The 14882-nt window shown below is 40.3% G+C and overlaps 1 protein-coding gene across 2 annotated transcripts in view; it reads right to left on the reverse strand.

Annotated features, from left to right (window-relative positions):
* Positions 1-316: 316 nt before the first annotated feature.
* The window catches only part of helz2b (helicase with zinc finger 2b), a 40901-nt gene continuing 26335 nt past the window's right edge, over positions 317-14882 (reverse strand). For both annotated transcript variants that reach the window (XM_088608377.1, XM_088608378.1), the window contains 8 exons: positions 13804-13948; positions 13566-13682; positions 13117-13309; positions 9776-9910; positions 9153-9365; positions 6246-6402; positions 4767-4934; positions 317-4111 (listed from right to left, as the gene is read on the reverse strand). In XM_088608377.1, coding sequence (XP_088464503.1) covers positions 4002-4111; positions 4767-4934; positions 6246-6402; positions 9153-9365; positions 9776-9910; positions 13117-13309; positions 13566-13682; positions 13804-13948 — 1238 coding nt within the window. In that variant the 3' untranslated portion in view covers positions 317-4001. The remainder of the gene's footprint in view (positions 4112-4766; positions 4935-6245; positions 6403-9152; positions 9366-9775; positions 9911-13116; positions 13310-13565; positions 13683-13803; positions 13949-14882) is intronic.

Consider the following 14882-nt stretch of genomic DNA (forward strand, 5'->3'; position numbering starts at 1 on the left):
ATCCGAGGATGTGGTCCAGAGGTTGTGTGTTTTTTTTTTTGTGAAAGATCCTGGTGTCACAGCTCTGTTTGTAAATATGTATTTTATGTCTGAAAGTCGTTTCACGTATTTAGTCGACATCTCGTTCTCGTCCGCATTACAAAAGCAGACGTAAACATAAATGTATGGGATTTGTGCAGTCTGTCAATTTCAGAACCGACCCTTCCGTAATTTTGTCCAAATCTCTTCATTCCGAAACGATTGCATGTGGTAAAAGTAAAAGAAACGAGGAGAAAAATTGTTAGTCGCTTCTACAAACACAAAAAGACCTTTGCAATTAAGCAAAACCTTTTATTGGCAAGATCCATACAGTAGCTTTCAGCTGGGCAAAGACTGCATTCTCTCGGAACTCAAAAGGAAATTAATATCTGCTTTATTAAATTATACACCAAAAGACTTCATATAACAGCATGATATGTATGACTATTTCAAGTACAGAAGTGTTGTTGCTTATTATGAACGATATTAAAAAATAAATTCAAGCAAATAGCTAATTTAAAAAAATACACCATCTGTTTATAAAATTAGAGAGGATAAATAACTTTTAAGATTACACAAATTACTGGGAGATATTTTGTAAGAATACAAAATCACTTTTGGCTGAAATCACACTGTGTATATGTTTTTCAAAATTAGAATTTAAAAATCACATTTAAAACATCTGCAAGAAACTGCAACTCTTATTATAATGTAGCTGATGCCTCTACTTGACTCTATTAAAAATCAAGTTAATTTCAAATGAATATTAAGCTTCATATGAGTGTCAGAAGCTTTTTTAAAAAAGAGTGTTGATTTGGTCATTTATTTCCAGTGAATCTAGGTCAGACAGTATAGCAAAAATTTATCAGAAGTAAAAAAAAAAAAAAAAAAAAAGCTGCATGATACCTAGGTTTAAAGAGCTCAGTACAACAATGCTGGTAACTGTTTCACAACTCTTCCCAGAGCACACTGTGGGTTAACCAAGAGGGTTAAGCCAAATTTACTATGAATAAAACACTCGTTAAACATCTTCCATCACACTTCATTCTTGGTGCTGTTTTTCCCCTGAGAACCGCATATTAAAACAATTATTTTGAGAGGCTCTGCTAAGCTCTCCTCAGCTGTCACGGACAGTTTCAATAAGGACACCTTAACAAATACGACCGCTGGATCAAAGCTTAAGAACCTGGGTATCAGTCTGACCCGGAGGAAATCCATTTCTTTGCCAAGGGCAAATAAGATAGAGATGAGGAGGACCAACACACAGATATCCTTTATTTCTATTGAAAGAGATGGTGTAAAAATGACAGATCGCTCTTCATGCTGTTTTCACCTGAGCTTCAAGAACTACCGATTCGTAATCACATTTTGTCATGGATAGATCAGATAAAAGGGCTGACAATACATTTCACAGCTTCCACATAGGAATGTACAAATAGATTAGAAATACAATAAAGATATATTCTGAATAAACCTCATTCACATTCAAAGCTTGTTCAGCGTCAATATTGCTTCACAGTTGCTACACTGCTCATAATAAACCCATATTTAATACAAAATGCATAAAAAGTTAAAAGGGCTATAAAGTCGGAATTAAAAAATAAAAATAAAAAGCCATTTAAAAGAATTGGCCCTAATGTGATTGGATCTGTCTTTGAATCTGTCTTCCCTACGACAGACTGACGTCCCATCTAGGTTGTCTCCTGCCTTGTGCCCGTTGCTTGCTGGGATACCTTGACCTTGTACTGGATAAGGCATCAAGAATATGAAAGGATGACATGACATACTAGCCAGTACTGGGGTACTGTCCAGCCAAAGTGACCTCATTCTTTCTGGGACAAAATGAGTGGAAAGAAACACACACTTGTGTGAAGACACTGTAAACACTGACTTAAGACGACCTGAAACATTGACTTCATTTGGGCTCCTTGCCAATACCACATCTCCTTCAGATCAGTAACACGATTACAATAAGTACATCTGGCTCCAAAGTGCTACTGTATAACATCTTAAAAAACAGTGGCATTGCAAAGCTACTGGAATAATGCATATAAAATGAAACTCCAAGTTTCCTGAATTTCACGTTGCCTGAATGTGCAGGCAATAATTGTGTGTCCTATAAAAGCAGCACCACCACAAAATGATCATGAAAATGACATGCAAAAAAAATAAAACACCTGTATTTCTGGATATTGTAATCAAAATAGTAGCAAATGCAAAAATCTCTGGAACGATCCCTGAATAAATTCCCTGGAATGTTCAGTGACACCTGCAATAGACATCAAGTGTCCCAAAAGGAATAGGAAATATATACCCTTTAACCTTGCGCTAAGCTTAAGAAATTTCATTGCAACTTCAAGCCTCCAGATTCTAACACTGCTCTGGGATGGTTCATAGAGAAGAAACGAAACTTTACAATACCCATTGAAGTCCAAAATAAACCATCCAAAACAATTGACACTTAGAAATAAATGCACTTTCATGTTAATGTATTTTAAATAATCTCCTTCAGCATACGCATCATTTAAAAAGCATGTTCTAACTTAACAGTAAAATAAAAATACATTTCAGAGTTTATATGGCATGCCAAAAAAAAGAGAGTTCGGACAGCACCTTTACCCTGTCATTTGAAAAATTAAGACATTTTATTATTTGTGTGCTATGTATAAATACAATTTTCTCCCGGAAGATTTCCTTGTTCTGTTTTTCTATTCATCAGTTGCTGGTAATAACTTTAATAAGTAATATGTTTGGTAATAAGCTGGTAAACCATTTTGGTATGATATTTTAGAAAAAATCCTCTTGAGCAGAACAGCCACTTCCAGGACACTTCTGCCATACAATTCCCCATTCATTCTTGTAATTATGGCATGCTTTTTAAATAGGAAAATCCAGACAGCAGTAGTTTTTAACACCATTTTTCTTATATAGAGAAGCAATAAAAAAGGCAAACAGTAATAGGATACAGAGTTAAAAATGTAGAACTAAAATTAAGGGAAGCATTGATAAAACTTTACAAAGAATTAGTAAGAACTCATTTAGAATATTGCAACACATTTTTAAATATAGATGCTCTCAAATCAGCCCAAAGAACAAGCAATATTTCCAGATTTCAAGGAATATCATCCATAAAGAAAAGAACACCAGGGGCTGGTGTGAAGCACTCATTAAATTCTGAAATTATTTAGCCGACACTTTTTTCTGAAGTGACTTCCATTTGTACACATCCATACATCTGGGTTTTGTACTGAAGTCGTATGAGTGAAGTACCACATTGGAGAGTCCAGGAGAAGTAGTTCCACCATAATTTCAGCCCACATCTTTCTAGTTATAATTCAGAGTCCAAACCACTGCTCCCTGAACCCACATTAACCTCAAAGGTACTGGCAAAGTCAACTCAATTGAGTTCTTCAGGCTCAACAGACTGAGAATGGAACACACTTCTTCTTCTTCCAAAGATCTGCAGGAGTCGGTCACGAGCCAGTACAGCTATTGAGACTCAAGCCTTGTTCTGCCATCAGAAAATGACTGAATAGGATTCACGGATCAGTTAACACACAGCCACCCATGAGCTAAATGGATCGACTGGCTTCCCTTCACTGTAAGCGTTCCTTCATTCTTATAGGTCTTCTGTAAAGGGGAGCAGGGATTAAAGAAGAAAGATGGTACTACCAAATGACGAGGAAATAAGCTGAGAGCAACAGAAAGAAATAGCTGTGTATGGCAACTCCTTTAAGGTAGAGAAGGACACAGAGACCTTCTCTATCTTAAATGGCAGGCGAATCGAACCTTAGTGGTATTGCAGACACAAAAACAAGTTTCACCTAACCCATGTCTTCCACCAGTTGTTAGAGATATTTTTCTACTCGACCTGTTTCACAACATGAAAAATAAAGCTGTAAATTAAGTTTACACCGCAGACCTCAGTGCACAACATGCACTATGTGTAGCAGAAGGATGCCCAAAGCCCGTCTTCATTTGCATCACCTTCTGCGCACGGAGAAGGTCTCTGCGTTTATAACCCAGCCCCGGGATGTGTAATGCTTCAGCAGGTGCTTCCAGGCAGTACTGCAGTTCAGCAATTTTTGGTTCCCTAGAAAAAACACCATAACATGGGCTGCACCAATATCCACAATGTCTCACCCAAGAAAATAATCACAAGTGTCTCAAGCCTTTTCCTACATCAACTGGTATATATCCTACTGTGACGGATCCCCCTTAGTTGGTAGCGTAGCAGTGAAACCCATACAACCTTCCCTTTATAGGGGAAATTAAGTGGCAAACAGATCAACCTTGATGTTAATCTGCCCTCCCAATCCTGTACTCATGCATATGAGTGGATCGGGAAGGAAGTAGCAGTGGAAAAACCCCACATGGTCGACCCTGTTTAGGCCAGCCTGCTCTGCGCGTCTTCTTGTTTACAGACAAGCTGGCACGGCAGTGATCCAGGCTGCTCCTTCATAACGAAAGTGTTTTTCTTTTAAAACAACTGGAATTTTTTTAAACCTTTAAGTTTGCCACAACAAATCTCACCCCGAGATCTAGGGCCTTACCATCAAGCAGAGTGTGAGGGTCTGAGCAGATGTCTGTCTCTTCTGAACGTCTTTTATAGAGACGTCCACAGGTGCAGCCCGCCTTAATTTCCTCTCAAGAATGCAGTTTGCTGTATTTGGGATGTCTCAATGCTGCCCTCTAGTGGCTCGGCCCAATTTGTTACATTCCAATTCTGTCTGTCCTGTTACACCTACCTATGATACACAGTCCTTCCTGGGCTCGTGTGATGCCCACATTGACTTGGTTGGGGTCGCCAACAAATCCCACGTATTTGGAGAGCCAGCCCTTGCTGGGTTCAGTCTCAATCTCCGAATCAGGACAGGAGCGCACTGTTGACAAGATCACATAGCGCCATTCGCTTCCTAGTAGACAGGGAAATAAAACACACAAATTAGGTAATAATCAGAAAGGTCCAATTTTAACCCTGTCCATAAATTTGTGAGTTAGAATTTGTATTTATGAGTTTTTGTGAAAATAAGGAAGACTACTTATACTGTAGTGATGAACGAGGAAATGAGGTCACCGAGGTGAAATAATGACACATGGGTTAGAACTGCTGCCTCTGAGCATTTGTGTCCTGGGTTCGGTTCCAGAATTGGGAGGCTAACTGCTTGGAGTTAGTACGTTCTTCTTGTTTTGTGTGGGTTTCCTCTGGGTGTTCCAGTTTCCTCCCAGAAGCCAATTAACCTGCCATTATGTCTTTGGATTCTGGGAGGAAACTGAAACTCCTGTTGGAAACCCACACAAAACAAGAAGAACGTACTAACTCCAAGCAGTTAGCCTCCCAATTCTGGAACCGAGCCCAAAAAACTGGACCTGGTGTAAATGCGTGCATGTCTGTGTCTGTGTATCTGCCCTCTGGCGCACTAGCATGTACACTGCCCTGTGTGCGATGCTTGCTGGGATAGGCTGCAGCTCCCTAGCGACCCTGAATTGGAAGAAGTGGTTAGAAAATGGATGGATGGTTGATCCACTGAAACAAACACTTCACAGCGCAGTTTGGATGGGACATGTTGTGTCATTTTAACGCAGGACTTTGGCTTTGTTCAAGGGGTATAAACCCACCATCACCCAACATGCACTGCATGGGCATCACTTTTGGGTGGTACACATGTGAAAGAAGTAGCAAGTTTGTTTCCTTCAGCTGCAGAAGAGCAGTATGTTTGGTGCCTTTATGTAAATTAAAACAAAATGAAAACACCAGTTGTGTTTTAGCCATATTCTTACTGCCGCATATAAAAACAATGCTCACAATATCCAATTAGAATTTTTTGCAGCTGTCATTTAAACACCTAGGACTGTATGGATATTATGTGCACAGTATTTGAAAACCACCAGAAGGGACTGCTGTGTAGCTCAGTTTAAAAAGTGAGCTCTTGATGGTTGAGCCATTTAGTTCTGACATTGCTGGTTCAAGTCTGGGATTTGTCGTAAGTTAACCTAAGATTTCCCAGACAGCTGAACACATCTAGATAATTGTCTATGGGGTTGAAATGACTTGAGATGTCCAGTAAACCTTTGAATTAGTGTGCACCAGTGACACCTGAGACTAGATGGACGACAGTGGTTCTGTCAGAGGAGAAGATTCCCACCTTTTTTTCCTCTCCAGGGGCATGATCATGTCTGACAATTTCAAAGGGGAAAAGTATAAAAAGTCCAAAAAGAGAACTAACCTTGGCTCTTTGTGATAGTGCTTACTGTAATTTTTTTCATTTCTGCTCTGTTTAGTCTTTTCTTGATCTCCGAAACCTGAGCATTGTAAGGTGTGAGAATAGCGATGCTTTCTGGGCAGATGTTGGAGTCATTTATCAGGAGCTCAGCCATGTGCACCTGTGGAGCCAGAAAAAAGGCAAAAATTAGGTTCAATAACTATTATACTTCTAATTTATTTGAGGAATGGATCCTTACAAAAAATAGAAAAAACTGGAATAACCACAGAGATAGGACTTCCTGTATCAATAGTATATACAGTGCCTTGCGAAAGTATTCGGCCCCCTTGAACTTTTCAACCTTTTGCCACATTTCAGGCTTCAAACATAAAGATATACATTTTTTATTTTATGTGAAGAATCACCAACAAGTGGGACACAATTGTGAAGTGGAACGAAATCTATTGGATTTTTGAAACTTTTTTAACTAATAAAAAAATGAAAAGTGGGGCGTGCAAAATTATTCGGCCCCTTTACTTTCAGTGCAGCAAACTCACTCCAGAAGTTCAGCGAGGATCTCTGAATGATCCAATGTTGTCCTAAATGACTGATGGTGATAAATAGAACCCACCTGTGTGTAATCAAGTCTCTGTATAAATGCACCTGCTCTGTGATAGTCTCAAGGTTCTGTTGAAAGCGCAGAGAGCATCATGAAGACCAAGGAACACACCAGGCAGGTCCGTAATACTGTTGTGGAGAAGTTTAAAGCCGGATTTGGATACAAAAAGATTTCCCAAGCTTCAAACATCCCAAGGAGCACTGTGCAAGCGATCATCTTGAAATGGAAGGAGTATCAGACCACTGCAAATCTACCAAGACCTGGCCATCCCTCTAAACTTTCAGCTCAGACAAGGAGAAGACTGATCAGAGATGCAGCCAAGAGGCCCATGATCACTCTGGATGAACTGCAGAGAACTACAGCTGAGGTGGGAGAGTCTGTCCATAGGACAACAATCAGTCTTACACTGCACAAATCTGGCCTTTATGGAAGAGTGGCAAGAAGAAAGCCATTTCTCAAAGATATCCATAAAAAGTCTCGTCTAAAGTTTGCCACAAGCCACCTGGGAGACACCCCAAACATGTGGAAGAAGGTGCTCTGGTCAGATGAAACCAAAATCGAACTTTTTGCCCACAATGCAAAACGATATGTTTGGCGTAAAAGCAACACAGCTCATCACCCTCAACACACCATCCCCACTGTCAAACATGGTGGTGGCAGCATCATGGTTTGGGCCTGCTTTTCTTCAGCAGGGACAGGGAAGATGGTTAAAATTGAGGGGAAGATGGATGCAGCCAAATACAGGACCATTCTGGATGAAAACCTGTTGGAGTCTGCAAAAGACCTGAAACTGGGACGGAGATTTATCTTCCAACAAGACAATGATCCCAAACATACAGCAAAATCTACAAAGGAATGGTTCACAAATAAACGTATCCAGGTGTTTGAATGGCCAAGTCAAAGTCCAGACCTGAATCCAATCGAGAATCTGTGGAAAGAGCTGAAAACTGCTGTTCACAAACGCTCTCCATCCAACCTCACTGAGCTCGAGCTGTTTTGCAAGGAAGAATGGGCAAGAATTTCAGTCTCTCGATGTGCAAAACTGATAGAGACATACCCCAAGCGACTTGCAGCTGTAATCGCAGCAAAAGGTGGCTCTACAAAGTATTAACGCAAGGGGGCCGAATAATTTTGCACGCCCCACTTTTTATTTTTTTATTAGTTAAAAAAGTTTCAAAAATCCAATAGATTTCGTTCCACTTCACAATTGTGTCCCACTTGTTGGTGATTCTTCACATAAAATAAAAAATTTATATCTTTATGTTTGAAGCCTGAAATGTGGCAAAAGGTTGAAAAGTTCAAGGGGGCCGAATACTTTCGCAAGGCACTGTATGCACTTATACAGAGTTACAGAAATAAACATTCACATCCTGTGTTTTAAATTATTTACTAGAAATAAAAGATATCACTTTCTATAATTAATGTCTTGTCAAATAAAGAGAACACATATTGTGAAATAAGCATTCCTAACAAACTCTGACAGTAACATAAATAAACCCCCAGTGCTGAACAAGGAAGATGGAAGTGGGATGTGTCCAGAACAACCCTGATGTTCTTAACCTTCCCATCCCTTCCATGACCTGTAACTCCATTTCCCCTGCTACTCAACACTTATGTCAAATGGCTCATCCTGTTTGGCCAGGGTCATAATTCAGATATGTTAAACTAGCGCCCCTGACATAGAAGCAGTCTAAGGTTTACTAAGGTTTCACCACAAGACTGAATTCTCCCCCCCACCCCCGCCAACTCCAATCATAAAACTCTACAGGTGCACCACAAAACCCAAAGAGTAGACATCCTCTGTCTTATGCCCTCCTCTTTTATAGAGAGAAATCAGCTTGTTGATAGAGACAATTACAGCTGCTTTCTCCAATAACCATGCGAAAAATGCAAAACCATATTTAGCCCTCTCTCTCGGTCTGTTCCTACACCACCCTCTAGCAGCCTGACCTTGTATGAACACTCAAGATCTAGCAGCTCCTTTACACAAACAATACTTTTCTTCATAAACCATAGGGATAGCTGTTTAAGCAACTCTACACTGAATTTTCAATTAGCCCACACTTGTACGTTATACAATTTTTCTTGAATCATGTTTTCATGCTGGTTTGAAGACCCCTTAGTTTACTTTAGTCAAACTATTATTGCCGTTACTCAGTAAGAAAAATAACTTGATGCTTTGATCTGCTTCGCTAAATTCCTCTCAAACAGTATATATCTGTATTATTTGCACATCTTAACCAATGTAATGTGTTGTGTAAGTTGCAACAGCTTGATAAAAATCTGCTGACAAAGACACGAGTGGTACTAACAGCCTGGTTAACTTCTCCGATGTTGGCTTTGGAGTTTTCGTTTCCTTTCTCAGTGGACACTACCAGGCTTATCTCCTCTCCCACGATGTGTGCAAAAAGTGTCTGGGCACTCTTATTGAAGTTATCCAGAAAGACACTTGTCTCACGCTGTACTGCTGTCTTCAAACGGCCCTCATAGGACTCCAAAGATGGAAATTCACAAATGTCTTTATGCTGAAGTAAAGAGAAATCAATATTTAGAAATACATGCATGGTCTCAATGCATGGTCTCTCTTCAGTGGCCAGTGCTAGAATAACAGATTTTCTTGACTGATTTCCAGTAAATGCAGTTGTTGAGATGCAATGCAGATTTCTATGGCATAGGGGAACTATTTTCATGAAAATATACAGAATGGGTCAATAAAAGTTGAAAAGTTTGTCTAAAGAAAGTGATTTGAAATTATTTTTAGTGTAAGAATAATATACCAAAAAAACACAAACAAATGGTGTATGTAATCATTTTCTTATTTCTTATTTCTTACAACATTCAAAATGTTGTTTCTGAACTTGAACTAATGACAATCACATTTGCAATTAATGTAAAACAACAAGTCTTCCCTTAGTCTCCAGCGGGAGAATCTTACCATTCTGTACTGGGTATCAAGCATCACGGCTCGGCGCATGTAGCGCTCAAACAGAGACTTGGACACGCCCAGCTTTTGGGCCATCTTGTTCTTCACGATGGGACGCAGCTGTTTTTGATCACCAAGCAGCACGATCTGAAAGGAAACTGCTGGTGAGTGACCGCGAGTCTGGAGCTCAGAGAGGAAAATGGCACTTCATTTAAACCTCTGATTTCCAGACAACCTCATAAAATCATGCTTGCAACTGTTAGCAAGAAGCTCAAAAACCTGTGGCAGTGCATGCGTGTCTTATATACTGTAGGGTTAATAAGTGGGCTTCAAGCAATATCAGCTGAGATACTCATTCAAAACTACACTTTGAGAAGCACCTTTATCCCACCTATTTTAGAGGTTTTAGAGGTGTGCCTCTAATTATTAGGTTTATCTCTGCTAAAGCCTTGGCAGTACGTGTGGGTAAGCATTTATCTAGTTTGCCTTTCTTTTTTTCAACCATTACTTTTCAAATTAACATAACAACCCCCATCTTCTAACATTCTGAATCAGTTCTGACATCTATTATTTTAGGTACTCAGCCTTGCCAAGGACTGGGAGCCTTTCTATAAAATGTGGTGACATTCAGATGTCTTTCTTACCTGTTTATTTTGAACTATAAAACAGTTTTTAAACCTAACCCTTTAAGAGCCTCTAGAAATGTTTTATACACTTAAATTGGGAGAGAGAGATTCGTCTTTGCCATCTCTTGTTTCACTGTCATGTGAGCACTAAAGGGTCAGCAGTTGAATCCCCCTTTCTGGGATCCTTTAAGAAAGGCCTTGGTGTGATTCTTGGATGACTTTGGATTGATTGCAATATTTACAGCATTCTTTTCCAGCAGAATGAATTGTATGGCCTCCTCTTATTTGTAGACATTGTTATAATCTTATGAGCTCTGAGAAATATTGAATAAATAACAGCGCTTTCCAAGAATTTTTGGATAGAAAGGCTGGTGTTTTCTCATTGTATTTTGAACATACCTACAATTGTTGGTCTGGCCTAATTATAACTATTTGGCAGAGTAAAGATATTCTTTGCCTTTTGCCTATGTGATCATATACTTCTTTAGTGTCCTTCAGACACAAAGCAGGCAACTACAAGTGAATCCCAAGAGATCATTGTGCCTGCTCCCAGTAATGATTCCAGTCTGCTAGGTCTCTGCTCCCAGTAATGATTCCAGTCTGCTAGGTCTCTGCTCCCAGTAATGATTCCAGTCTGCTAGGTCTCTGCTCCCAGTAATGATTCCAGTATGGTGGGGGATGAGGCCATGAGGAATTCAGACATGCTTGCTCTGACCAGGTAGTCTATTGAGCCATTCAGCTTTTGGCACAGTGCAAGTTACACTGCATTGGACACGCTGGGGGAGTGGCACCCCACTCAGTCAGTTTTCAGTGACCAATACCCAGCTGGCTCCCCCCCCCAGTCCCAGGTGGTGCTCTGTCAGCTGAGCTTTGATGCCTAGTAAATACTGGATACAGTCAGGTGTGACATCACCCAGGCTACAAAAACTGATCCCTGAGCAATAGAGCTCAACCTGCCCTTTAGAGAGAGTGCTCCTACTGGTCTAGCCACTCAAGAGTCCTACACTTTAAGGCTGCCTGTATCTGGAGTGACTTTCTTGGCTTATATGCTCCTGTCTCACAGGTCGTGCAGGAGAGGGTCAGCAAAACCATGCAAAACTCAAGCTCACGCATTGAGTCTCAGAGCCACTTACTAACCAGTTCTCAATGGGAGAGTTTGTGGAAAGCGCACACAAAAGCTTACAAAAGCTCTTCAGAGGTATGGAGATTTCTGAAACACCAATTAAACATAATTATGAGAAACACAAATATTAGTGTGTAACACTAGATAGCTAAATAGCCCTCCTTACACAGTCTTAACAAGTAGACATCCAACAGCATAACATTGCATAACAGTGTAGGTAAAATCTCTGGATCGAGAAATGGGAAGAGCTCTTCCCATTGATTTAGAGAAGTGATTATCAGAGGTTAATTCTGTATTTAAAACAACAGGAATACAGGGGACCTAGTACAAAAAGCTGTATCCCCAGTCTTCTATCAAAAGGACTTCTAAGATCACAGCAGTCGCTCAGACTAAAAGCAGGGCAAATGATTTGCAGGATATTTGCTGTGTTGTGTGTGATAATCTACAGTAATAGAATTTGAAAGCTTGCTGTGCTGCATAAAATAGTTCCTGTCATACACCATTGGAGGTGGGGAATAATGAGTATGCTGATGTAATGCACTGTACATGAATAATGTCACCTGTCCACTTCCAGACTGATGAAAAAAACACCAGATTTCTATCTAACCTTAGTGCAACATTTAGCAAACAAGTCTTTTCTGATGGGTTATGTTTCTTTGCATTATTCTGGTGGTATAGTACATATGCTGTACAATACAGGTCAGAAGGGACCTAGTGCAATTCTTAGCATTCTGGCTTTTCAGTCTGTACTGTTTATCAAATGATAACACTTCAAAAGTACCTTTGACCAGTTGGATTTCCTACTTAAAAGCAATATAAATCTGTTACTGAGTAAATTAAGGGTCTGCATTTAACTTACAATCTCAGTGACTGTGTGTTCTAACTCATAAATCCCTCAAACATTGAGCATAAATCTAAGTGTCTATTTAGTTTGTATTTCAGTCGTGGGATTTTCCAGTTCAGATATACTGTATACAGTTTATGACTGCACAATTATGTTTGACAATATTCATTTAAACATTCCGTAGACATGATTTTCATCAAGTTCCAAACTAATCAGTGTTAAAGATAATGCTCAGTTTAGGCTGTGCTGCACAAATGGCCTAGGGCATTAAAGAGATTGGCCCATCAGTTTTCTAACCTCTTTATCCAATTCACGGTCATGGGAGAGCTGGAGCCTGTCCAGGCAAGCAACGGGCATGAGGCAGGGTACCTGGACGGGACACACACACTCACACCAGGCACAGTTTTCCCAGAAGTCAGTTAACCTACCAGCATGTCTTTGGACTGTGGTAGGAAACTGGAGCACCCAGAGGAAACCCACACAAACACAGGAAGAGCATACAAACTCCACACAGAGAATACCCCAGTTCCAGAATTGAACCCAGGACCCCAGCACTGCGAGGCAGCAATCCTGACCACTTGTGCCGACCTGAGATTGTCCCCTTTTTCCTTATTCTACTTTAGTCTCTACATTTGTCAAAATGCCCACTATCTGTCGCAACAGTCCAAAACATTTTGTATTGCAAGAAGGACTGCTCTCAGGCTTTGACAGTGCCAGGACAGTGCAGTTTTGAAAGACAGGGATAAAAACTCCAACGGACCTTCTCAGGTTTATGGCTGACCAATGGGACCAGGGCCTGAGGCTCTGTTGCCATGGCGCACTCGTCAATGAGAATCTGCCGCGCACTGACTTTCTGGATGAGGTTTGGGGTGGAGGCAGCAGTACAGGTGCACAGAATGACATCATGGCGCTCCAGTTCATACAGTCGAGCCTTGTTGAGAACATCCTTGTATCTACATGGAAAAAAAGGAAGAGAAATCAGTCAAAGGCACATGTCGTTTTATCTGACCAATCCAAGTCTGATGACCAATCAATGATGTCTCAGATATCTAGAAACGTCAATGTACTGTACCTGTCTACTACAATACATGAATGACAAAAAAACGAAACAAATCTACAGCAGGCAAATAAAATGCAGGACCGCTTATCCAATTACAAGAGCTGCAATAACAATTTGGCAGAAATGAACGGAGCATGAATCATATTTACGTATTGATTTCAGCATCTGTCAGGTCCTCCCCGTTCTGAATCCTTATGTCAAAGGTATTTATTTCCGTCGAGAAAGGATTTTCCTCCTCTCTTATGCGGTGGTGTAAAGTAATGGACCTGAAACAAATCAGGCATAGAAATCATAGTTGGTTAACCTATTTACAAACATGCCCTGTGCACTTCAGTCATTTAAGGAAGAGCTGGGGAAAGCTCACTGCCAGTGTCCAGAGCTGAGTACCTGAGTTCTGGCTTGGATCTCTCCTGCCGCAGTGACTTGGGCGAGAGCTGCAGGATACTGCCAGGGTAAGGGTACTCCAGCATCTCCATCTGTCGGCTGTACACCCTCAGTGGCTTCATCTCCTCCCCAAATTTAAGCAGGTACTCTGCAGTCCACAGGCAACATCAGACAACATGGATGTTAATATTGAATTCAATTCAGTTCAAGCTTTATTGTCCCCTAGGGGAAATGTGTTTTATGGCACAAACACAACACAAATATACAGTACATCATCAAAAGGGAAGAGATTACACATGTGTTACAGGAGAAAAGAAACAAGAGACAAGGTAGTTACTTTGCATTGTTTAAGAGTGTGATTGCAGTGGGAATGAAAGATTTCCTGAGTCTGTTGGTTTTACACCTGGGGGCACAGAGGCGTCTCCCAGATGGGAGAAGTGTGAATTCACAATGGAGGGGCTGAGACAAACACTCCCTGAGGCTTTTCTTAGTCACCCTCTGTTTGTAAAGGATGCTCAAGTTGATTTGATTATTCCCGATTATTTTGCCACTTATATTCACTCATTTACCCAGTCTATTGCAATTACCGGTACTTATGTTGCCAAACCTATAAGTGAAGCAGTATGTTAAGACACTTTCAATGAATTATCTGTAGAAACGTGTAAGGACAGTTTTATCTAGCTTAAAGCAGCTGTGTTTTCTGAGAAAGAAGAGTCTCTGTTGGCCTTTTTTATAGATCGTGTCACAGCATTCGTCCCATTTTAGGTTTTTGTCAATGACCAGTCCCACGTACTTATAGTCATCGACTATTGTTGAGTTAGTTGAAGTTTCGCTCCTCTGAGCTAAGCCAGAGATCACAGATGTGTTCAAAAAAGCTGAGACTTTGTCCTGCAAATGGGACAAATGTAAACCTGTCCTCTGGCAGGCTTATGACTCTTTCCAAAGTCAATGAAAAGCAGTCTGATTTGATTTTAACCTTCTTTATAAATCTAAATCCAAAACGTTGATCTTGAATCTGGAATCTGAATTATAGATAAATATTAAGTATTACATATAATTTTCAATTTTATTATTTTATTGCT

This window comes from Lepisosteus platostomus, chromosome 15 (genome assembly GCF_059453375.1).
Source record: "Lepisosteus platostomus isolate fLepPlt1 chromosome 15, fLepPlt1.hap1, whole genome shotgun sequence".
NCBI lineage: Eukaryota > Metazoa > Chordata > Actinopteri > Semionotiformes > Lepisosteidae > Lepisosteus > Lepisosteus platostomus.